Here is a 25,653-nt window from a genome sequence, read left to right as displayed (position 1 = left end):
AGCTGTCATGATGGGCATTGTGGAACACCTCCTGGAGGCCACTTAGGGTGACATAAGCAATTGTGATGTTGACACTGTGTCGCTCTAATTTTGTTGCAAAATCTGTGCATCTTGTCAAAGTGGTTTTATTATGTTGGCATATCAGGAGAGTTAAATCGGCAGGAGGAGAATGTAATGTGTACACCTCCACTGTTTTGCTGATGAAAGCTGACTTTTGTCAACAAAACTGTTAGCGTACACAAGGCCTTAAACTGTAATCTTTAGCTTTCAGCATTAACACATCATGGAGATGAATGGGGCAGTTCACACCTCTTAGAGCTATTGTTTTAGGCCCTCTGCCGACTCAGGAAGCCAACACAGCATCATTTATACTCAGGTTACATTTTGAACGTTTTCTTTACAACCATAAGCACCAGAAAATGTAGTTTAAAAAAAAAAGTTCAGTTGTGGAGTTCAAATCCACTGCAGGGAAGTGGATAATGCAGCAAATTCTGTGGTTCTGTACTATGTGGGGCCCTGACTATGCCACACACATCAGCAGATAGGGCAGCTGCTGCAAGCCTCAAACAGGCATGTTGCGGGGTGGCTGCCACCCAAGCTCCAAGCCAGTTTGCTGCAGGGCAGTTGCCATATGCTGTGTGTATGACTTTGCTTTTAAAATGTAAGATGAAAACTTTCCCCCTTTTTGGAGCAAAATACATTACTACACCCAACCACAGCCGCTGAGCTGCTGCCTTTCTGGAAAGAGCAGCCCCAGTAACACTGAAAGCAGAGAGTGTTCCTAGTACCCAGCTAGGAAATATTGTCTATCACTTGTCTAAAGCCTGGTGCTAGTTGCTCTGAAGTGCTAAATCTACTTGTGTGTTAGGAATCTGCTGTCATTCCTCTACGTACTCTGTGCTACTGCCCTCACTCTCTTGCCTAGAATTAGTTACATTTTATTCCTATTATTTCTATGATTGTGTTTTCTGTAGCCAGGTGTTTTAGAATATCATTCCAATATGGAGGTGTGACGTTATTGATATAATCTGGGACCATATAGATCATTGGTGCAACCAAGGTCCTGTAGTGGCACCAAATCTTGTATAAAGGGGGTCAAATGAGGTGTCTAAGACAAGGTTATGGTTTGCTGGTTATGATTATGCTGTCTATATGTGTGTATCAATTTTGTAGTTGAAGTTATGAATATTGGCTCTATACTGTCTGTATTTCAAACTTATGCTATGCTTCTGGGAAACATCCCAGACAAGTTGGTGTTAGCTCTGCCTAGCCTGCTTGATGGCCCATTAAGGACCATCAGCTATACAATTGACCCATTGAGAGAAGGCAGATACGCCTTGTAACTCAGCAAAGTGTGCAGGAACTTGCCCATGTGACTCCAGACTCCATTTTGCTGTAATTTTCCACAGTAAGAACAAAGAGGTGTTCTTACACCTGGAAAAGACTATAAAAGGCTGATGCCTCATCTCCATCTTGTATTCAATTCTGCTTCAGACCTCTGGAGGAACTTTGCTACAAACTGAAGCTCTGAACAAAGGACTGAATGACCCATCCCAGCTGGGGATGTACTCCAGAGACTTGATTTGAACCTGCAGTTTCTATCACTGCTACAAGCCTGAACCAAGAACTTTGCCATTACTGTATGTAATTGATTCAATTTAACCAATTCTCACTCTCATCTCTATCTTTTTCCTTTTATGAATAAACCTTTAAATTTTAGATTCTAAAGGATTGGCAACAGCATGATTTGTGGGTAAGATCTGATTTGTATATTAACCTGGGTCTGGGGCTTGATTCTTTGGAATCGAGAGAACCTTTTTTTTCTTTTATTGGGGTTTGGTTTTCATAACCATTCGTCCCCATAATGAGTGGCACTGGTGGTGATACTGGGAAACTGGAGTGTCTAAGGAAATTGCTTGCGTGACTTGTAGTTAGCCAGTGGGGTGAGACCAAAGTCCTCTTTGTCTGGCTGGTTTGGTTTGCCTTAGAGGTGGAAAAACCCCAGCCTTGGGCTGTGACTGTCCTGTTTTAGCAATTTGTCCTGAATTGGCACTCTCAGTTGGGTCCCGCCAGAACCAGCATCGTTACAGGAGGATTCCAAATACAAATGCCACCTGGAGTCTGATTAGCCTAGTGACACTATCAAAGAGTTTACAGCTGAGAGGAGGTGCACATTTGGCCTGCAGATGGAGTTAGGTGACGGTTTTAAAACAGGTTTAAAGACAGTTTGATCTCACCTTATGAAGTCCACTCCAACATTTTTCAGAGTGACTGTGGCGGCATAAGTATAACCCTCCTTCAGCACCCCAAATATCACTTTAGGTGGGATGAGATGGAATCCACAAAGATGCTGAGTTGCTGTTGCAACAGAAGATGTGTTGACTTTTCCCCCAACCAGATCTTCTACCTTTGCAAACAAGATCAATACATTACATGGGCAATAGGGGAGGGAATTAAAAACTAAACCACATAGAAGACTGTAGGTGGCAACAAATAACTTATCCCAAGATAACAGGAAATTGCTTATTACTAAAAGGACAGAAACTATAGCTCCCCTCCTATAACAGTGCTGACTGCCAAGTTTAATGATGCCAACTTCTGTTAATGGCTTATCTGTTATTGTCCAAATACTGACACAAGACAGTTTCTCATACAGTAACTCCTCACTTAACGTTATAGTTATGTTCCTGAAAAATGCGATTTTATGCAAAATGATGTTAAGCGAATCCAATTTCCCCAGAAGAATTAATGTAAATGGGGGGGTTAGGTTCCAGGGAAATTTTTTTTGCCAGACAGAAGACATTATATACATATACAGTATAAGTTTTAAACAATTTTAAACAAACAGTTTACTATTGCACACTGCAATGAATGATTGTGAAGCTTGGTTGAGGTGGAGGAGTCAGATGGTGGGATATTTCCCAGGGAATGCCTTGCTGCTAAATGATGACTGGCACTCGGCTGAGCCCTCAAGGGTTAATACGCTGTTGTAAATGTAGCCTCACATTCTACAAGGCAGCATGGACTGAGGCAGGAGGGAGGAAACACAATAGATGCAGGGCAAACACTTCCCTGCAAAAACTGAACATGATGATGAGCCCACGCTATCCAGCTGGAGCGCACCACTCCCTCCTCCTGACAGCACATGCACGGCTGCACAGGTGCTGACTTTCCAAAGTGCTGGGGGGTGCATGCATGAGTGAGAGAGAGAGACGTGCATTGCCCTTTAAGTACGCTGACCCCACTTCAAGTACGTTGCCCTTTTAAGCAGATAAGCTAGTTCAGCCAGGAAGCAACAGCTTCCAGCAAGCTCCCTCCTTTCTGTCCCTCTCCTCCGCTTTGTGGAGAGGGGGTACAGAGCGGGGTGTGTGTGTGCAAGAGCAGGGGGACATCCTGATATCAGCACCCCTCTCCCCCCTCCCCCAGCAAGCAGGAAGCTCCCGGGAGCAGCTCCAAGGCAGAGGGCAGGGCAGGAGCAGCACGGCAGTGGCGGGAGGGACCCACATACCTTACAGGGAATTTAGGGGAGCTGATGGGGAGGGGGGCTGCTGTCCCCCCCTGGTTCTAATCCCCACAAGGAGGGGCTGCTCTTCCACAGAATCCTGCAAACAGTGGACAAAGCAGGCAGCTGCCAAACGACCGCAACTTTAAACAAGTTTGTTCCCTAATAGGTCAGCAAAGTAACAACGAAACAACATTAACCGGGACAACTTTAAGTGAGGAGTTACTGTACTTTTAAGGGGGAGAAAAAGAAAGGAAAAGCAAATGGCTAAATGCAAATGATTGGGCGGCTAAGACTGTTAAAGACTAAGGCCAACACTTTCACATCTGGGATCCTAAAGTAAAGTAGGCCACCTATATCCATATTTAGGAATTTAGATAAAAGTGGCCCTATTTTCAGAGGTATTGAGCCATTCAAGCCAGTGGGAATTGGGGGCACTCTGCACTCCTGAAAATAAGGGTACTTTCATTTACGTGCCTAAATATGGACCTAGGTGCTTAACTTTAGGCACCCAAGTTTGTGGCCTAATAATTCAGGGAGAAGTTGTTTCTGGGACAGTCAGCCCCAGATAAATTGCAAGTGCTATTGCTTCAGTAAAGAGAAATTCCAAAAAGTGACCAGTGCTGCTGCAGAGTGACTTAACAACGGTTTGCAAAAGAGGTGTGCAAAGGGAGATTAACATTAGCCAAGAAAATTTTATTTTACCTTTTCATTGGGTACAGATTCTGGCTTGCACTCCTGGATTGATAATGGTAATTTCACCTTTTCTTTTCTTGGCTGCCCCGCAGCATCCACCAGCAAGCTCTGGGTGTGAGACTGGAAGGGTATCCCAGATGTGCACACAGCTGTTCCCACTTCTATTCAGAAGCCAAGATTTCAAAGAGTGACATTGAATTTTGCACAAAGGGAGCCCAATTAGAAATAAATGGAGATATCCCATCTCCTAGAACTGGAAGGGACCTTGAAAGGTCATCGAGTCCAGGCCCCTGCCTTCACTAGCAGGACCAAGTACTGATTTTGCCCCAGATCCCCAAGTGGCCCCCTCAAGGATTGAACTCACAACCCTGGGTTTAGCAGGCCAATGCTCAAACCACTGAGCTATCCCTCCCCCCACAAGAATTCTGCAGTTCTTGTGCAAACAGAACTCCTACTAACTTCCATACGAGTTTGGTCTGCATAATGTCTGTAGGATCAGGCTCAGTATTTTTATTTAATAGAGCAATGTAAGAGTGGAAAGGCCCTTTTTAAAATCTACTAACAGGAAACAAATATCCTGGGGCCACTGGAGAGAAAAGGGATTTCTGTCTCTTGGTCCTACTGACTTTTCTTTTTAGAAATATTGAGGGGAAAAAAATAGATAACAGTCTTGCCAGCACAACAACTTGTGTTTGCATTTTGACTCTTGCAAGCTTTAAGAGTAAATTACTATGGTTGAGAATATCTGGTGCAAAGCCTCTGTTCCTTGCTTTACATGTCATGTGGCCTTTAACTCTGGGGGAATCTGCATAAGCAACAGGGGAAGCTTGGGAGGTTCAGCACTGGCTTCCGGGCTTAGGGCAGTTGAACTTGTACTTGGATCTCCAATATCAGAGGGGAGGGTCCTAAGCATTGGTCTACAGAGTCATTCTCACACTCTCTCTCTCTGGCCCAATGACTATTCATTTATACACAGCACTATAGCTATATCAGCAAAACTTTTAAGTTGTAGACAAGGTTTCAGAGGCACAGAACAAAACTTGCAGCCCAGGGATATGGGATCAAGGTGGATTTAGCTCCCCTTTGAACCCTGCTGATTCTGGTCTGTGGTGAGAGTCAGTGTAGCCCCCAGAACAACGTAGGCAGTTCTCCAGCATTGTCTAAGTTATTGCAGCAGCTTTGCCCGGAATCCTAGCAGTGCTATGCACGGAGGTCTCACCCCTTTTGCCTTCAACACACCATTCCTGCTCTTGCCCCTGCTCCCAGCAAGTCCCCTATGCCAGGTCTTGGGTTGGGGGCCTTGTAGGGCAGTGTAAGTTACCTCGTGTAAAGCATGGGCCGGGGGAAGTCTTCTGTGATCAAATCCACAGCCCTAATGGCTCTTTTATGTTGCTGCAGCCATTTTCAAGGACCATAGCAGAGGAGAGAATGCCTCCCATTATTTTCCCTGAAGTGTTAATGTATTACTACCACAGCAGACTTACATTCGGCTCCTATTCCTCTCTCCACCAGTCTTCAACCTATACCTGTACCTAGATGCCAAACTGGAATGCTCCTTTACCTGCTGTGTTGGAAACTTCAGTCTGTGCTGAAGGACGGTGTGTCTGAGGATTCAGTGACTGTGGGAAATCACTGGTTGGGACAAACAGACCTGTAGATTCTGCAGAAAAACAGATGAGTATATTGACAAAATGCCAGTTATATCAACACACTACATTTCTATACAGAGGGTATTAAGCATCTCGATTAGGGAGGCCATATACTCTCTGAAGTACTGCCAGGCCTACTAATGAGTGCTGTGTGTTGCCATGTGAATGCAGCCACCAGCAACTTGCTCCATGGGACAGCAGGGAGCGGAAATGCTGCACAGGGAGTGTGGTGAGTCATAGCCAGGAGAGCCTTGTAAGGCTTTGCAGCAGAATGGCTGATTCAGCAATGAGCTGAGAAGCTCTGCCAAGCATTCCAGTCCAGTTCTCCAGATAGCTGCAATATAGGAGGCTTGAGGGAGTGCAAAATGGGGAAATATGAGAATGATCAGGGCTCTGATAGGGACCCATGGAAGATTGTTCTGATGATGTGTTCTTTGCTGTGTGATGAACAGTACAGCATAATGCCTTTCATCCTGATGTGCCAGTTCAATGCTTGCCAGGGCTGCTCTCTAAACAAAGGATCAAAGTACTCCTGTCAGCGCTGTAAACCTCTCAAATCCAAGCTGCTTAAGATGCTTTGTTCACTGCCCACCCCTCCTTTGTTCTCTGCTGCTCCCACACTGCTCAGTGCTCCCTGTGTGTGTCCTCCAAGTTGTCTCCACCCAACGTCACTCAAATTCCTATGCTACCTACCCCTTCTTCCACCCCTGGTCTCCAAACTGCCACTCCACCTTACCCCTTCCTCCCACTTCACTTCAAGATCCTCCCTGTCTCCCAGCTCCTTCTCAACACTCACCCAGCCTTCGCTCCCTCATTGCCTTCTTATCCATTCCTGCTCACTCTTGCCCCCAGTTAAGTTTGCCCGGTTGCTGTTCCACCTCCTCCCAGCCTCTAATGCCATCTGATAACCCCTAGCTTTTCATTTTTGCACCCAGACCCCACAGTTTTTCCAGTTCTTTTATGTCTGCAGACCCTTAAATGTATCTCACAAAGCAGTCTTATAATGTTCCCAAGCAGTTCAAGTGTCAAGCAGATCTGGGAGATGTGGTGTTGAATGATAAGGTTCAGAACTGAAAATCCTTTCAAGTATTATTTGTAGCATCCATACTGGTATCAATTATTCCATACTCATTGTTCAACTCATTCAGCTAGTTGGTATCAGAAACTAATGGAGACTTTTTTTCAGTCCTTTGCAGAAACTGTAACTGCCCCAAGGCCCTCATGGATTTAAGTGCAATAGGAGTATGAGGCAACTCAACAAGCCAATGGAGAATTTTGCTCCATATTGAAAAGTTACCTGCACTGAGCTCAGACGTACTCCTAAAAAATTCTGTGACTGTCTCCAAAGACGGCTTCTCTCTCTCTTTCTTTGGAAACGGAGGAAGTTCTTTAGAAAGTGAATCCACATCAGGGAACTTTTAAATAAAAATGACAAGAAGTGCTCATGTCTCCTAACCATTCTATATATATTATATATATATATATATTATATATAGCCACTATGAAAGAGGGCATAAAGAAAACAAATAAGCAGAACTAAACTGGTAACAATTAAACTGACAGTATAAAATAAATATAGCTGTATTCTAGAATACACTTCCTTCTATATACATTATAAAAAAGCACTTCAGCCTACTTATCAAGCAAGATTATAAAGGTATGGTCTGCACTTGACACATGTACATAACATCCATTAATGCTAACTGTGTCCAGTCATTCAAAAGTGCCTTCTACAAGATGATAACTAAGATGATAAAAAACAATCTAAGATGCTTTGATGACTGAGACAGAGATTCTTTGCACTAATATCATCTCATTCAGCGTCTCTGAGCTCCATTACCTTTTTCAGGAGAAATTCCTTGCCGAGTTCAGATTCAAAATAGGGTGGAATTATTCTGTTTCTTATTCCTATTAGGCACTTCCTTCCTTCATCAAGTTCCTGCCTACATAGTAAGGAAAAGAAAGAAGAAGATATTACAAGTGTTGCCCCTGACATTTTTTTTGCTAACCAAATCTACTAATGTCATTCTTATAATCCACTGACTTTTTTCTTAAAGTTACCAAATTGCCAAGAAGCAGAGGGATCAGCTACAGAGCCCCATGCTACAGATCTGGGATTCAGATAGCAATTTGAAGTTTGTATGAATGGTTGCTGATCTGTTGCCTTCATGTATACCCACCATCTCCTCGTTACATATACTCTAATTACTAAGAGCCCAATCCTGTTCCCACAGAAATCAGCAGACAATAATATGAATTTACTGTAAATATATTTATGCAAACCAGAGGAATCCTCTAGACCGGAAATTGATGAGTTAACCACATCCAGAAAGCACCAGAAGCAGCTCAGACTTTCAGCTCTCCTTAGATGAATCCTGGAGCTGCATCGCAGCCCCAGTTGAGATACTTCCAAAGCTTTAAACTGTAGAAAACTACACACATACAAGGGTGGAACAAGTTCCAGTTTAGACAATCTCTCTACTTTGAGAAAGCATATGTGCAGTAAATGCAAACTGTGTATTCACATAAACCAAGGGAATTCTCAAGTCTGGAGACTGACTGATCAGAGAAAGCAAGTAATCCAACGAGAAAAAGAGATGGGGAAGAACAGAATGAAAGGAGAAGATGGACCAAGGAAGAATGAGAGATTAAAAGACCTGACATCCAAAGACAGCATCTTCATCAGAGGCTGATCTACTTGAAGTATCTGATCAAAATATGTAGAGATTGCCAGGTTGGATCACAGAAACCCCCTTGGGAGCTGCCACCCAATGTGCAAAGACTACCCCTGCTTCTGTTTTCCCTGCCAGCTCAGGATTCCAGCACCCTGTCTTGCTGAGCCAGCCACTCCTGTCCGGCTCCAACACAGGCCCAGGGTCTGAATCACTTGTCCCAAAGCTGCAAGTTTACCTGAAACCAGCTCACAGGAGTGTGCTTGTCTTTAGCACTCAGATGCCCAACTCCCAATGGGGTCTAAACCCAGATAAATCCGTTTTACCCTGCATAAAGCTTATGCAGGGCAAACTCATAAATTGTTCGCCCTCTATAACACTGATAGAGAGATATGCACAGTTGTTTGCTCCCTCAGGTATTAATACACACTCTGAGTAAATTACTAAATAAAAAGTGATTTTATTAAATACAGACAGTAGGATTTAAGTGGTTCCAAGTAGTAACAGACAGAACAAAGTAAGTCACCAAGCAAAATAAAATAAAATGCGCAAATCTATGTCTAATCAAACTAAATACAGATAATCTCACCCTCAGAGATGCTTCAGTAAGTTTTTCTCAGACTGGACACCTTCCAGGCCTGGGCACAATTCTTTCCCCTGGTACAGCTCTTGTTCCAGCTTAGGTGTTAGCTAGGGGATTCTCCATGATGGCTCCTCTCTCCCTCTCTTCTGTTCCACCCCTTTATATATCTTTTGCATAAGGCGGGAACCCTTTGTCCCTCTGGGTTTCCACCCCCCCTCACTGGAAAAGCACCAGGTTAAAGATGGATTCCAGTTCAGGTGACATGATCACATGTCACTGCAAGACTTCATTACTCACTTGCCAGCACACACATATACAGGGAGACTCACAGGTAAACAGCCATCTGCAGACAATGGTCCTGGTTAATGGGAGTCATCAAGATTCCAAACCATCATTAATGGCCCACACTTTACATAATTACAATAGGCCCTCAGAGTTACATTTTATATTTCTAGTTTTAGATACAAGAGTGGTACATTTATACAAATCAGATGATCATACTCAGTAGATTATAAGCTTTGTAATGATACCTTACAAGAGACCTTTTGCATGAAGCATATCCCAGTTACGTTACATTCACTTATTACCGTATTTTCTCTAAAACTATCCCAGTTACATTATATTGACTTATTATCAAGTTTTTATAAAACCATATAGACTGCACAACGTAACAGGCTGCTCTGTAGATCTCTTCAAAACATGCTCTAATTCTTCCTGCCCTAGATTTAGATGCAGTCCTTGGTGAATATGTGCTGAGACTTGAAGGTGTCTTTCCAGCTTTCAAATCAATAGATCTGACTCATCTGAAGATGATAAGGTGGGTTAGGTAATATCCTTTATAGGACCTCATCCAGTACACTAAATGCCCCAATAACAACTGAAATCAGACAGTCACTACACTCTCGAATGAATTCACACAGGAAAATGATCAAAGACAAAAAAAAAACTATCGCTTGTGGGTGAACACTTTTCACAAAGTGATCACTCTGTATCTGACCTCTCAGTTCTCATCCTCAAAGGAAACCTGCCCAACACCTCCAAAAGACAAGCCCAGGAGCTTAAATTTGTAACTTTGCTAGATACTAAATCATGGATTGAATAGAGACATTGGATTTATGCCTTATTACAACAATCTATAACCCACCCAACCCCCTCCCTAGTCTCCCTGCCCCCAAGCTTTTTTCCTTTCTCCGCTATGACTGGAGAGGTGTTAACAGGTCATTTCACCTTGAATGGTCCCTTGAAATATATGTTAACTACTGTGATGGGGCAAGGCCAGATGGCTACAGTAAAGTAGTGAGGAACAGGTATGTTAGCCCCAGGCTAAACAAATCCCTGGTACCATGGTAACCAAATGGCAGTTGCTCCAGGTTAATCAAGACACCTGGGGCCAATTAAGATCCTTCTAGAAGGCAGTGGAGATAGCTACATTGATTAGGACACCTGAAGCCAATCAAGGGCTGGCTGGAACTAGTTAAAAGCCTCCCAGTTAGTCAGTGAGGTGCGCGTGTGAGGAGCTGGGAGCAAGAGGCGCAAGGAGCTGAGAGGGTGTGCTACTGGAGGACTGAGGAGTACAAGCATGATCAGACACCAGGAGGAAGGTCCTGTGGTGAGGATAAAGAAGGTGTTTGGAGGAGGCCATGGGGAAGTAGCCCAGGGAGTTGTAGCTGTCATACAGCTGTTACAGGAGGCACTATAAATAGCTGCAATCCACAGGGCCCTGGGCTGGAACCCGGAGTAGAGGGCGGGCCCGGGTTTCCCCCAAACCTCCCAACTCCTGATCAGACACAGGAGGAGTTGACCCAGACTGTGGGTTCCACCAGAGGGAAAGATCACTGAGGGGAGCAAATCCGCCAATAAGCGCAGGACCCACCAAGGTAGAGGAGGAACTTTTCCACAACTGGTGTCAGGGGTGGGATTTGGTGTGCACAGCGCGGCGGAAGAAGGAGGGTGATTTTTTTTATTTTTATTTTTATTTTTTTTAAAAGGAGAGGGTTTATTTTTTTCACCACAATGGATGATGTAGTGCGGGCACTGATACAAGCCACGGCGGCCCAGCAGGAGGCTACCCGTGTCCAGGCAGCCGCCCAACAAGAAGCAGTGCGGCTGCAACAAGAGACTAATCACCTGCTGATGGACCAGGCTGCTCAAGACCGAGCTATGTTGCGGGAACTGGTAAACCAGGTAAAGACGCTTACAGAGCTGAACCATGGCCATGATGGGATGCGGCTCATATGGGCCAGCCATTGGCTGCAGAAAATGACGCAGGAGGATGTTGTAGAGGCATACCTTCTGGCCTTTGAGAGGACAGCCCTACGGGAGGCCTGGCCTCGAGATCAGTGGTCTGGCATCCTTGCCCCATTTCTGTGTGGGGAGGCCCAGAAGGCCTACCATGATCTACCTGAAGAGGCTGCAGCAGACTACTGCCAGCTGAAAGCAGAGATCCTGGCCAGCTCTGGGGTAATGACCGCAGTGCGGGCCCAGTAGTATCACGAGTGGAGGTACCAGGAAGACAAAACCCCGCAGTCCCAATTATATGACCTCATCCATCTCGCATGAAAGTGGTTGCAAACAGAGTCCCGGAGTCCAGAAGAGATACTAGAGGTTCTGGTCATCGACCGATACATAAGGGCACTGCCACCAGATCTCCGCAAATGGGTAGGCCAGAACGATCCGTCCACCTATGATGAGATGATCACGCTGGTAGAAAGACGCATGACAGCCAGGGAATTGACCCGACTACCCAAGGAAAGCCCCTTTCGCAGCAAACACCCAATCCCAACCCTGGAAGGTGGGACAGCCAAACCCCTGGGGAGTCCTAGGTGGAGGAAGAGGGGGGCTGAAAACCAGTGGAGACCCCAGAAGGAAGGGATTGGCCTGAGTGGGGGGAACCCTGGGACTAACCCCCCTAACCCACATGATAGGGGAATGATTAGAAACAATTATAGATGTTATGCATGTGGGGAGTGGGGACACATAGCAGCACAGTGTCCCAGCACCGAGGAGCCTATGCAATGCAACTTGGGGGATTGGGAGGTCCCGTGCTCCCTTATCCACCTTGCGGGCGTCACATTAGCCCCGCATAACTACACCAGGCCGGTGAAGATAAATGGAGCAGAGACTACAGCGCTTGTGGACTCGGGGAGTGCTATCACCCTTATATCGGGTAAGCTGGTAAAAAGTAGCCAGCTGCTACAAGCCAAACACGTAGCAGTGACGTGCGTGCATGGGGCCGTGAGCCATTACCCCACCATCCCAGTGGAGATAGAGGTTCAGGGGAACCCCATTGAGATGACAGTGGGCGTAGTTCCTAAACTCCCATATCCTGTAGTCATTGGGAGGGACTATCCAGGATTTGATAATTTACTCCCCCCGGAGAGGCTGGAGGGAGGTGAGGACCCTGCTGGCAGCGATTCATCGTTGGGGGAATGTCAACCCTCAATGTTTTCTGAGTTTTCTCAGGATCTATTCTCAGCCCCCCAAAAGGCCCGGAAGAAAAAAAAAAGAGAGGAAGGCCGCAAAGGCCTTGGGAACCCGCATCCTGACCCAGGGCCAGAAGACCGCGCTAGTAGGCAGATGGACACGAGCAGCCAACAGAGAAACTACCAATACGGAAGGTGAGCCAGAGGCTGGCCCCAGCCGTGATGGCGACGAGCCATTGGAAGAAGCAGAAGCCGGCTCCTGGGAGCTCAGGCAGGTTAGTCCTGGGAGAGAGACTTTCGGGCGGGACCAGGCAGAGGACCCTAGATACGATAACGTCAGGAAAGAGGTGGCTGAGATAGATGGGATACCAGTGGAGGGGAAGGTCTGGGGTCCAGGACCCTACTTTATAGTGAAGAAAGATCTCCTGCAAATGCAGGAGCAGGAGATACATCAACTTCTGGTGCCACGAAAACATCAAAAAGCCATATTGAGCCTCGCCCACAGTCACCTGTTTGGAGGACACCTAGGGGTAGAGAAAACCCAGGCACGGATCCTGCGGAGGTTCTTCTGGCCAGGAGTACATGAAGATGTCAGGCGATACTGCACCTCTTGTCCAGAGTGTCAGCTACATAGCCCTCGCCCACACTTGCGGGCCCCTTTGATGCCTCTTCCAATAATAGAGGTACCATTTGAACGCATAGCCATGGATCTGATTGGGCCCTTAGAGAAGACAGCTCGAGGCCACCAACATGTGCTGGTTGTACTAGACTATGCAACCCGGTACCCGGAAGCCGTCCCCCTACGCAACACAGCTTCCAAGACAATAGCTAAGGAGCTAGTACAGATCTTTTCCCGGGTTGGACTACCCAAGGAGATACTGACTGATCAAGGGACACCTTTCATGTCCAAGTTGATGAAAGATCTCTGTGCATTGCTCCATGTACAAGCCCTACGGACCTCTGTATACCACCCACAAACAGACGGCCTTGTGGAAAGCTTCAATAGGACCCTCAAGGCCATGATCAGGAAAGTGGTGAGCCGGGATGGGAAAGATTGGGATACCCTATTGCCTTACCTCATGTTCGCCATCCGGGAAGTCCCACAAGCCTCCACAGGTTTCTCTCCGTTCGAACTACTATACGGGCGCCACCCCCGGGGCATATTGGATATAGCCAGAGAAGCCTGGGAAGAGGAGCCAAATCCTGGAAGGAACATAGTCGAGCATGTACTACAGATGAGGGATCGGATAGCCCGAGTTACACCCATTGTACGGGAACACTTGGAGAAAGCACAGGAGATCCAACAAACCCATTATAACCACCAAGCAAAGCTTCAATGGTTCCAACCAGGGGATCGAGTAATGGTCCTGGTGCCCACAGCAGAAAGCAAGCTGTTGGCCCAGTGGCAGGGACCCTATGAAGATTATTGAAATTGGTCCAATAAAAGCTATTACCTCACCCACCTTGTCTCTCTAATATTCTGGGACCAACAACACGGATAAAACAACACTGTATACAATCATCTGAAGATGGTCATTTTAGATGCTTTGAGACCTTGCTCTTGCCAGAATAGAAGATGAAGACGACATTTGACTGCCTGAAGGGCTTTGTCCTACACAAGACAAAACTGATGGCTCTGCAGACATCCAGATACAGCTATTTGAACTCATGAAGATGAGAAGGTTTAGCAGAATGCTGTCTTAATCATTGTTAAGCCAACACAGCTCTCATACATTTTGGGCATGATTTCCAGTCATTGAAACCAGCTTTATACCACTGTAATTTCATTGAGTCCAAGGGAGTTACTCCTCCTTATTGCAAATGAGTAGAAAATTAGGCATGAAACCCTGGCTACTTTGAAGTCAATGAGTTTTGTCATTGATTTTAAGGGAGTCAGAATTTCATCCCAGGTTTTTAGTGACAGATGCCATAATACATCCATTTTAAGCAGAGTTGATTTTAAGTAGATTTAGATTTTTATTGATAAATATTGGTAAACGTCAATTTCACTGTATATACACAAACTGACAAAAATATTTCCATCAATAATAACTGAACTTTGCAGATAGGCAAAATAAGAAAAATGCTGCTTGTGAATGTATTAGAGTTTATTTAAGGTTATTTTCTTTGTATATTTTGACATGATGCTGACAATCTGTGGTTTATCGGTTTATAAAGTTTTAACTTTTTGAAACTTAACATCTACTGTATTAGATACTTATTGTCTGATCCCCTATTGTCTGCTGCCCCCATAATTTCCTGCAACTGTGAAAATTTTGCTTGATAAATAAAAAAAAAATTGCTTATACCCCATAATTTTGGGTAACTGAGAACATTTAAATCAATAAAAATTTTAAAAAATCCAAATAATAAACATTGATATGATCTGTTGAAATTATAAAAAATAAAAATCGAATTCTACCAAGCCTAATTTTAAGTTACTTTTTACATAGTATGTAATGAGAGATAAGGTGTTGCCATCATGTGGCACTAAGGCAATCCAACTTCAATCTGGAATTAAAGCATTTTATGATTTCAAACAAGTCAGTTACAAAGTCGAGAGCATTAGCTTAGCTCTCATGCCATGCAGGAGATCCTGGCTCAATTACTATTTTCAGTCTTTCACAAAAACAAATTAGGAAAAGCACAAGTTTCTCATCACAAGATTATTTCATCCACACTGTATATTCTTCTGTACATCAAGACAAACACTGAACAGTTTAAATAGTAATCCTCAATGTTATTTATGTTCATTGTGGGTGCATGCATGTTCCTGTGAGAGAACCTTCACTTTTGTGTTTCCCATTCATACTTTAAGTTTTCATACTTGACATTAATTTAATGTAGATTTTTTCATTATTTGGATTTGGACAGTCATTTTATACAACACCATAAAATACAGCACTCTGTCAGATTCATAAAAATCTTACTTTCTGGAATCTTGCAATTTCTGGAATTTTTTTTTTAGAAATTTAAGTGGAAGTGAAATAAGGGGGTTAGAATTAAAGCTGAGTTTCAGCTGAATTATAGTTCTCACTGCTGCTTAGCCTATTATACTTTCCCCTTCCATAGCACTTTTAATCTGAAGATCTTAATGTGCTTATCAACATTAATTAAAGATTCCTTACAACCCCTGTGTGAGGGAGATAAATATTTTTCAAATAGGAAAATGGAGGATAGGGAGATTTAGGGTCAAAATGTTCAAATTAGGCACCAAAGGGACCTGATTTTCATGGGAACTGAGCAGATGCTCATCACCTCTGAAATCAGGCCACCTCTGTTAAGTGTCTATCATGGGGATTTAAGAACCAGAATTTGAAAACACTGACCTAAATTACTTTCCTAACTGGTGTTGGAGCCAGGAATAGAAACTAGGTTTTCTGACTCCTAGCCCCTGTTCTAAATAGTCTGTAATAGACACTGCCCCCTCCATTCCTATGCTTTGATCTGTCATTTGCAAAAGTATCAGAAGTGCAGTCAAACTATTCATTCAGCATTTCTATTAGAGCTAATGCTCCAACAGCATTGTTTTGCTACTGTATCACATTAAGGGCCCGATCCAAAGCCCAATGAAAGCAGTAGGAGTCTTTCCATTGACTTCAGTGGGTCTTGGATCAGGCCCTAACTTTCAGTCCTAATAACACCATTACCTGGACTGCTCTAATTTTGTCTGCCAGTGAGATATCTGCGTTAATCTGTCCTTGCTGCATGAGGGGGAAAGGAGAAAAATAATGAAAATGAGATAAATAGCACAGTATTTTATAAGCATGAATGGTTCACAAAATAACTCATGAAAGAAAGTATTTCTCTTATTAAACCATGCTATGTGAATGTGTCTGATGACTTCTGACCTGGACTGATTATGAGCATAGTTTGCAACACTCATTGGTCAACCATGTTAATAATTACATTTTGCTCTTTTATAGCACTGTGCATCTAAAAAACTCAAAAATCTTCATAGCACCCTTGTGAGATAGGTAAGCGTTATTAGCCCCATTTTACAGAAGGGGAAACTGAGACAGAGACAAAGTGTTCATAGGGAGAGTCAGACAGTGCTTGAACTCTTCCTTTCCACTCCCATGTGCTAACCACTAAAGCAGACTGTCTCTCATTTCTGCTTCTCACCATCCTTTGTATGATTTATGATAACAGCAGGTCTTACTGGATTGTTCTACCTGAAACTCTGCCAGTAGTCTTCAGTTTGCTTTGATACTGTCTTCCTTGGTGGACTTTGGAGCTGAGAATCCACAGCCTGCTCATATAACTCAACTATCTGAGCTGCAAGATAAGGGGAGGTTATTTAACTACTGATGTAAATTCAGTATTAAACACTGCAAAGTGTTCATTAATTAAGAATAGTTAAAAGAAGCAGCAGATATTTCTTTAATGCATCATTATGTCACCCAATTAAAAGTTGCTGTTTAAAAATGGTTCCTCTTAACTTATTTGATTCCTGTGAGTCAGATCTCCTTACTTTTACTCATACAAACAGTTTCATCTGCATAGCATAGGAGATTGAGCTGGATTCTTTTCTGTCAGCCAGGCCTGAATATAGAATCTTTATCACTGGTTATGATGTAAGAAGCAGAAAGAGCTGATGGATTTCTTCATCCCAGGTTCAAGTTTAGAGTATCAGCAGTTAGGAAATTCATCTTTCCGGAGGTAGAGATCACTGATACAGAATAAACATGTATTCCTCCTGTGTATCACTTTAAATGCTTATATGTTCCTTAAAGAAACAAATCAAATATCTGTGAGCAGGAAAAGTTGCTGATGTACAGCTAGTGTCTGACTGGTTAGCAATACTTCAACTCCCAAGGGATCTTCTTTAGTTTCACTATATTTAATGGCTGCTGTAAAACTGCCATAATCAAAATTCTTATGGAAGTAACTATTGTTTCAATATGTATTATGGAGAAAAGCCAATCATTCCACAGCTAAGACTGTGCTAACATTTTTGTTTTTTTAGCGAAGTGTTTTTCTTTCCTGTAAATTCGATAAATGTACTATCTAGTTTAAGTTATACATTTGAACTTTGGGTCCAAAGGAAATTTTTTATTGTAAAATTCAGGAGGATTTGACCATCTGTTTTGGAGAGAAGAGTTTTAAAAAAGCCATTGACTGGTTTGTTTTCAAAAGTCTCCAAGGGCTAGTTTTCCAAAGGGACTAGGCCTTGCAACACTGGTAGGTGCCCTAATGGCCAGTGGAATTCACAGCCCAAAGTTAGGCACTCAGGCACCCCATTCATTTTATGGGGAGAGTTAGACACCTACAAAAGAGATTCTCAGAAGCCAGCAAACTGAGCCGGGAGCCACTTAATCCAGCTAGGAGTGAAATGCAGAGGAAATGGGCAACGTTTAAGGCCCAGATTCACAAAGGCGCTTAACCCGCACTGATCTAGGCCTTAGGTTCTTGACTCAAAGGCTGGAGAGAAGCACCTGTCTCTGCCTAAGATTGTCAGCTGTGAACCATCTCCTGGCATTAGGTGCCTAAATCAGCTCAGCTTTCTTCTGGGGGGAAGAGACAGAGTTAGGGCACCACTCCTACCTGGGATGTAGGAGACTTAAGTTCAAGTCCCCGCTTCAAATCAGGCAGGTTGGGAATTCAAATATGGGTCTCCCACATCTATTAGGCATAATGGAACATGCACAATAATCCACCCCCCAAAATTCCTGACCTGCTTGCAGGTTTAATTTAATGGTGTCTAGTTTAGTTTAATTAGGCTTGAATAAAGACTGGGAGTGGATGGGTCATTACACAAAGTAAAACTGTTTTCCCATGCTAATTCCCCCCCCCCCCACTGTTACTCACACCTTCTTGTCAACGGTTGGAAATGGGCCATCCTGATTATCACTAAAAGAGGTTTTTTTCTTCTGCTGATAATAGCTCACCTTAATTAATTACCTGCGTTACAGTTGGTATGGCAACACCCATTTTTCATGTTCTCTGTGTATATATATATATTTTCCTACTGTATCTTCCACTGCATGCATCCGATGAAGTGGGTTTTAGTCCACGAAAGCTTATGCTCAAATAAAGTTGTTAGTCTCTAAGGTGCCACAAGTACTCCTCATTCTTTTTAGAAGTAAAAAAGGGATCAAAAACCAGAGGAGACAGACTAATGTGCATAGCATTTAAAAGGATCACTTCACCAATGTTTAAAAATCATGGGAGCGTTTAAAATACAGAGCTTTATTTGTTCATACCTCTAGTGTTGAGATCTTCAGATGATTTCTTCAAGTTAGGGAAAGACTGCAATGAAGACAGAATAATTATGGATATGTTACAAACAAGACCTTGCACAACAGTACCTACCCTTTGAGAGAGTTTTTATCCCCAAACAAGCGTTCTGTCAATCTGAGGCTACAAATGGGGTCCCCTCAGCATGCCTGGAAATGTGAGCCAGGAAACAAAATATCTCTAAAGTACAGAGCAATGGGAGTCAAGGAATGGGGCGGGGGGGGGGGGGGGGGGGGGGGAATTGCAGTATACATAGCTACATGAAAATGAGATGGGACCTCTAGGGCCCTTGGCAATGTGAGCAAGAGAGTAGCAGATGAAATGTATACAAACCTGAGAGTCACTAATAGAGAGTGAATTTAATCTGATTCTCATGTGTGATGAGTTAATTCCTCAGAATACTTTGCTTCAGAATTTGTGATAGGACTGCATTTGCCTTATGGTCTGTTTCTGCTAGGTAAGGGTGGCTTTGCAGAGACAGAGGTGCATATATGTGTTGGTTGCACCATTTGACCTTGCAATGGCACAGCATATCCATACTGAAAACCAGTCTGTGGCACTCCCTTCATTTGCAGAGTACCGTGGGACATCCCATGGAATCTCCCTCACATTTTCCAGCACAGTTCTCCAGAGTAGATTATTAAAAAAATTAGAAAAGTATAATAGGACTCTAATCATATTCTGCCATTTATGCATTAAATTACAACACAAGTCCCACCCCCAACCAACCCATTACTCCAAACTGGTATGTTAAGGCTGGGATCAGATAAGGATTTTTTTGCCTGAGACTTTCCACTTATGTTGGATTCTACTGAAAGTCCCAATTGTTTATTTCAATACTGTTTCTAATACGAGGGCCAGTTCTGCTTGAGTATTCATGCACATGCATATTGCAGTGCGCTGCCTTTATGCTCCTTTAAGTGGCCAAAGCACCCCTCTCCCTCTCCTTAAAAAACAACAAGGAGTCCGGTGGCACCTTAAAGACTAACAGATTTATTTGGGCATAAGCTTTTGTGGGTAAAAAACCTCACTTCTTCAGATGCATCTCCTCTCCTTGCCGATCTCTAGTCCTGGTGTCCTGGGATGTAGTATAATGATCATTACCACATCTAGATGGAGGTATGTCACTTCTTCGTTACACTGAATATTTCTAAGTTGTATTCTTTCATGTGATGCAGGCCAACACTTACGCTGATGTTCTATTTACTGAAATCCCATTGGCTGCTGCAAAAATGTGAAGCCTTGAGCCCTATTTTTGATCTGAACTAACAGTTCCTTTCCATCTCTTGTGCCTTTCCCCACAGACATCATTTTAGAAAAATTGTGGAGGAGTGGCACAGTTGTGTCAGCATACAGAACATATGTGATTATATTATATCTTGCAAAGTCTTGGGGGGAAGGGCAAAGCAAGGTTGGGGGAGGCAACTAGCTCCTTTGCCCCACAGTAAAGGACGTCCCTGTCTTTCCCCTAGGATTCTGAGATAAGCATGCTCTGAGCAGAATCTGGAGGAGCAGGTTGCTCTTGAATAGTTCCTCTGCCTCAGTCAATTCCCTATGTTCCCCACTGGAAAAACTGCACCAGTTGTACCCACAGTGCCTGCATATGATGTAAGCACCTCCAGGGCAATGGGGGAAGACAAGTGACTGGAACACCACAATATGCTATGTTTGAGAGTTGAGATGTATTTGGCCGTGTGAGGAGTTTTACTTAGTTGTACTTATGTTCTGTGGCAGTTTGGGGATATGTCTGTGTCAACTTAGGAATTTCATTTTGGTTTTGTGATTGCCTGTTGTAATTTCTACCTCTTTTTTTTAATGTAATCTTTCATATGAGTATTTCTGTAGCAGGAACCTGGCACCTAAAGCAGAGACTATGTTTTGGAAGCTGTGACAGAGCAATGAAATGGCTATGAAAATTGAAAGGCTTTATCCCAGGGGTAGCAGACCCACTGACTTTGAAAGAACACTCTTCATAGAAACCTGTGTGTCTGGGAGAAAGGGGCTGGAATCCCCCAGTCTAAATACACAGCTGGGAGAACTGTAGTTTCTCTGCTTGACCACCTCACCCAGAGTTGACAGGGACTGCTTTGAAAGGCAGCTGCTTTTTCTAAGCTAAGGAAACAATTCCATTGCCAGAAACAGAAGACCCTGAAGGAGAGAGTGGAGGGGACTTTGCCTCCCCTCAAGGACTCAGACGAAACCCAGTATTCACAAGGTGGTGAGGACACAGAGGGATTGTGGTCAGTAGTTTGTTGTTTTCCACAGAGCTCTCAGTCTCTTGTGCTTTTTAAGAACAAAGTGTGTGTATAAGAAATTCCTTTCCTAAGCCTGCGTTTCCTTGCATTACTGCCTCACTGTCCCCGAAAAGGTTAACTACAAACCAGAGCTCCCACAGCCAGATAGTCTCTGGAGGAAATGTATCTAACCAATGGGGGAGAGGGGTGGGGCAGGGAGGGGCTTGGGAAGGCTGAGGCACTGGTTCCAGGGTCCAAGCTGCAGGGTCCCATTGTTTAAGACCGGTGTCAGGCATAGAAGTCTGCACCTGGTAGTGCACCGGAGTTACCCAGAACTAAGGATAGTGACCAGTCACTACCCAGGCTCAGGTAGCTAAGCAGCATATGGGAGTCAGTCATTGGATCCCATCACAACAGACAGTGTCAGCTCAGAGGGCAGGATTGGACCTCCTTTAGATTACAAGCTATTCTGGGTGTGGCGCTCTCAATCTCTCCTGTTGAAACTACTCCACTTTATCAATATAAATAATGAAATATTCATTGGAGCAGGGTCCAGAAATATAACAGGCACCATCATCACAAGCAGCAGCCATTGCTGCTGTTTTGTGAGTCTAGCCCCAAATTTTTGTGTTCCGGCCAAAAGTATTTGGTGAATTCATGTCAAATTCACAAATAGTTTCAGCTCAACCAACCCTACATTTTTCATCTGAAAATTTTTGCCCAGCTTTGCTCAGGAATCCTTTGCTCAAATGATATCAGATGTGGAAAACTAACAGTACTAACCAGCACTACTAACCAGCACCCCCTTGAAGTACAGAAAATTTCAAGACAATCTAAGTAAGCACGTGGATTTTAAGAGCACTTAGAAGAGTCAACTTTTAAACAGAAAGCGCTGCTCAACCTGAACTATAGTAGAGCTGGTGTTCTGCTATATTACATCCTAAGATTTTGTTTGTTATTTTGTGAATGGATATGATGCACATATCCATTAGAGGCACGGCAAGCACCTGGCATGGTTGCTGACAGAAGTGACAATGCCATATTGTTCGTGGTGTAAATAGACCCTGAGTTTCAATAATTGGTATTGAAAAAAAACAATTCAAAATGAAGTTCTCTCACCATAACCAGTTTGAGGAGGTCAGCAGCATTACTCTTCTCTTCCTCTGTTCTTGGTTCTTTAATGGTCATCTCTTGCATCTCATCTTCCTGCTTCAGGATGTAATCTATGTATTCCTAGTGGAGCAGTGAATAAAGGATATGGGAGATGCAACTGTTTGTTTTACAGAAGTAAACATAATGGACATTCATATGGAGGAGAGTTTACGTACCAGTAAGTGAGGTATATATTGCCTCTGAGGATTCACACTGTCAGGGTCAAGAAACTATGGTGGAGCTCTATTTGTCAGACGAGTCTTTATGCTTACAAGCTCAGTTAGATGGAAAAGTAGGGACCATAGGTAGGGCTAGGCTCACATCCCTATCCAGATGGCAAGCTACATGCAAGGATTCATGAACAGGCATTCTTCCAAACTTCTTTGAATTCCAAAGAAATGGGGAAGGAGAAGAGAAAGCTTGTGCCCTCTCCTCTAGCTCTTGGCTAGGTTCTGACCAAGTAAGTCTCTAGCTTAAAAATTCTTCTATAACAAAAGAAGTTTTCTTCTAACGTAAGTAGTTTCAATCTACCTTCTCATGACTGACAGTGGGGATCTACAGAGGCAACTTTCTAAGGAGAAATATTGTCTTTGCAATTGTACCTAGGATCATGTTCTCTGCTCTACTCCACAAATGCAGTTCTGTTATGTCTGTGAAGTCACGCAAAGAATTAGTGGCTATTAGTGGTATCAGTTCTGTCTGTCTTCATCTTTCTCTACCGATCATTGTAAGTCACTTATTCCTGGAATACCCATAGAACTGGTATTCCATGGACAGAGTTACATTTCTGGTTAATATAATCATTACAAAGGTCTCTGGAATGCCCATAATTGCACTGCTTCTTTCTAGGGGTTCCTTCTTATTCTGAGGGCCATTTGCAGACCTAATTTATAATCTTTTAAATGCAGAGACCTAACCTGGGAATTTGGCATAAGAAGTTTAAAAATTTGCCCCTTTCTAAAAGACCAATATGTAAATCAGTATATGTATGTAATGCAAATGAGTAAAACTGAGTCCTGCTAGAATGATGTCTCAAATGTGTAAGAGATGTAAGCAGTCAGTGTGTCTCTATTGCAACAAGACCTTTTTTCAAATGTACTATAAAAATCAAGTGACTACATTAGGGTACTTCCTCTACACATAGCACATATTGCCATATCTCCAAACTTTCAAACCTACCAATGTGTAAACCAGTCACATAAAATGTGTGACAAATGACTGAAATGTGAATCACCTGTGTTTTGTTATGCATTGTACCATAATTGACAGATGATAATGTTTTTAAATTATAAAATCTATTTTAAGGATGTTTTCACTGTGTAAATTAAATAAACTAATTATTTAAAAAAGAAAACTGAGAAACCAAAGTTTTAAACCCCTGATATACCTATCTCATAGAACTGGAAGGGACCCTGAAAGGTCATTGAGTCCAGGCCCCCTGCCTTCACTAGCAGGACCAAGTACTGATTTTGCCCCAGATCCCTAAGCAGCCCCCCTCAAGGACTGAACTCACAACCCTGGGTTTAGCAGGCCAATGCTCAAACCACTGAGCTATCCCTCCCCCTAGGGTCAACAGGGGGTTGATATGGGTCAACAGCAGGGTTTGAACCTTGGATTTTCAGATCTCCAGCTAAGAACACTAAGACTTGAAAGATAACTTACATCTTTTTATAGACCACTCACTTAAGAGGGATGTGACACATTTTGCCAGAGGGTTCCAGAACTATTTGATAGAGAGCAGTAGAATGATGAAGATCAGGAATTCTGGGTTCTATTTCTAACTCTGCGGGGAGAGTGTGTGTGTGTGTGTGGGGTGGGGGGGGTGGGGTGGGTAGGGGGGAATGTGATCTAGCAGTTCGAGTGGTGGTTACAGTCAGGAAGGCCAATCACATAGATTTGGCACATTAATTGTGACAGGCAGGATCATATTACATACCTGCATTCTATTCCCACCTCTGACTACAGTAATCCTCTGCTACCTCCCCAGTTAGCTTATTTATCAAATGAGTGGTATGAAGTGCGTGGAAATATAAAGAGCAGTCAGCAGAGGAGAGACTAGATCTCCTGATCGCCTAGCTTTCATTTCAGTGGACTTTCCCCTACGTTAAAGGGAATTTTAATAGGCAGCTCTCTCATATCTGTGGAGCATCACCTGATGCAGCTGAAATGCAGAATGCCCTTCCAAATCCGGTGCACTTGAGAATTCTGTATAGTATGGGAGAGCCTGCTGTTCTAAAACAGAGTATCGTGAAAATGTACCAAGTAGGAAATGAAGAAATACACATTTTGGACTGAGTTTCTTTTTCTCTGTGTCAGAAACAAAAGTATAAAGCTTATTTTTCTCTTACATTTTTTCTCAATGTTTAGTGCTTTTTTGCTGAGTAGTTAAGCGATGACACTAGAGTAGAGTAGAGTATCAGGGTTAGAAGGGACCTCAGGAGGTCATCTAGTCTAACCCCCTGCTCAAAGCAGGACCAATCCCCAGACAGATTTTTGCCCCAGATCCCTAAATGGCCCCCTTAAGGATTGAACTCACAACCCTGGCTTTAGCAGGCCAATGCTCAAACCACTGAGCTATCCCTCCTCCCCATACTATGCTTAGTATTGTAAAATAATCCCAAGAAACACACTTAATCTGTATAAAATGAAACAGACTAAAGCTGTCCTATTTTCATCTGGGAGATGCAACCTGTGATGGACATGGAATTGCTATGTATTGATATATGAATACTGATTTTTAACAATGCTATGAATACTGTAAATGAACCACTCAGTGAGGTAAAGTTACAGTATAATTATGGAGGGTTATTTAAATTTCCTCTATGACTGCACTGATTTAACTTAATAGGGGGCTTTGGGAAGAGCACACGAGAAAGCAACACAACAGTTCTAGAGAATGACAATCCAGCATGCACTTGAAAGACAATGAGCCAAGCTGTTAGCTTCAAGTATCCTATCTCCAAGGAAGATGCAAACTTGTTTTGTCAGCCTGGGAGCTTGATTCTCAGAAGAACACTAAAGAGTAAAAAGTGCTTCTCATGGGGATGAGGGGGCATTGCCATTTGTCAGTAGGGAGTTTCTAGGGAGCCAGGTTGACAGAGTGTGAAAGCCTCTGTGAAAGGAGTCTAAAGAAGTAGGGACGTCCCAGAGCCAGGGATTGGTAAATCTTAGAAACAAGCTAGATAGGCATACAGTCTGTTTTATTGTTTAAAAATATGTTTTCTCTGAAATGCTTTTGTTTTAAATAAAAAATACTTTGTTTTAAGGAAGCTGGTTGGTCACTGCTTACCACTGTCACTGCCTTAGAGGGTATGGATTTAAATCAGACCTGCTGAGGTAAATCAGGATTGATACACAAGGGACTGCAACCCAGAGCCTAGTCTGAGAGTGGGAGAATCGCGTGATTCCACCCGGAGAGACAGGTGGGAGAACACTTCAACCTCTCTAACCACTCAGTGACAGACTTGAGGGTGACAATTTTGCAACAAAAAAACTTCAAAAAC

General features: G+C 43.3%; 1 protein-coding gene across 1 annotated transcript in view; it reads right to left on the bottom strand.

Moving 5' to 3' along the window:
• The window catches only part of SPAG17 (sperm associated antigen 17), a 276,008-nt gene that overhangs the window by 14,542 nt on the left and 235,813 nt on the right, over positions 1 to 25,653 (bottom strand). Inside the window, exons 37-45 of the mRNA XM_065399127.1 lie at positions 22,118 to 22,231; positions 18,731 to 18,776; positions 16,700 to 16,802; positions 16,175 to 16,228; positions 7,688 to 7,790; positions 7,145 to 7,262; positions 5,760 to 5,858; positions 4,208 to 4,359; positions 2,238 to 2,407 (exon numbers count right to left, since the gene is read on the bottom strand). Of these exons, the coding sequence (XP_065255199.1) occupies positions 2,238 to 2,407; positions 4,208 to 4,359; positions 5,760 to 5,858; positions 7,145 to 7,262; positions 7,688 to 7,790; positions 16,175 to 16,228; positions 16,700 to 16,802; positions 18,731 to 18,776; positions 22,118 to 22,231 (959 nt within the window). The remainder of the gene's footprint in view (positions 1 to 2,237; positions 2,408 to 4,207; positions 4,360 to 5,759; positions 5,859 to 7,144; positions 7,263 to 7,687; positions 7,791 to 16,174; positions 16,229 to 16,699; positions 16,803 to 18,730; positions 18,777 to 22,117; positions 22,232 to 25,653) is intronic.

The sequence above is a fragment of the Emys orbicularis genome, chromosome 1, assembly GCF_028017835.1.
Source record: "Emys orbicularis isolate rEmyOrb1 chromosome 1, rEmyOrb1.hap1, whole genome shotgun sequence".
In the NCBI taxonomy this organism is placed as follows: domain Eukaryota; kingdom Metazoa; phylum Chordata; order Testudines; family Emydidae; genus Emys; species Emys orbicularis.
This window is presented reverse-complemented; position numbering and strand designations above follow the sequence as displayed.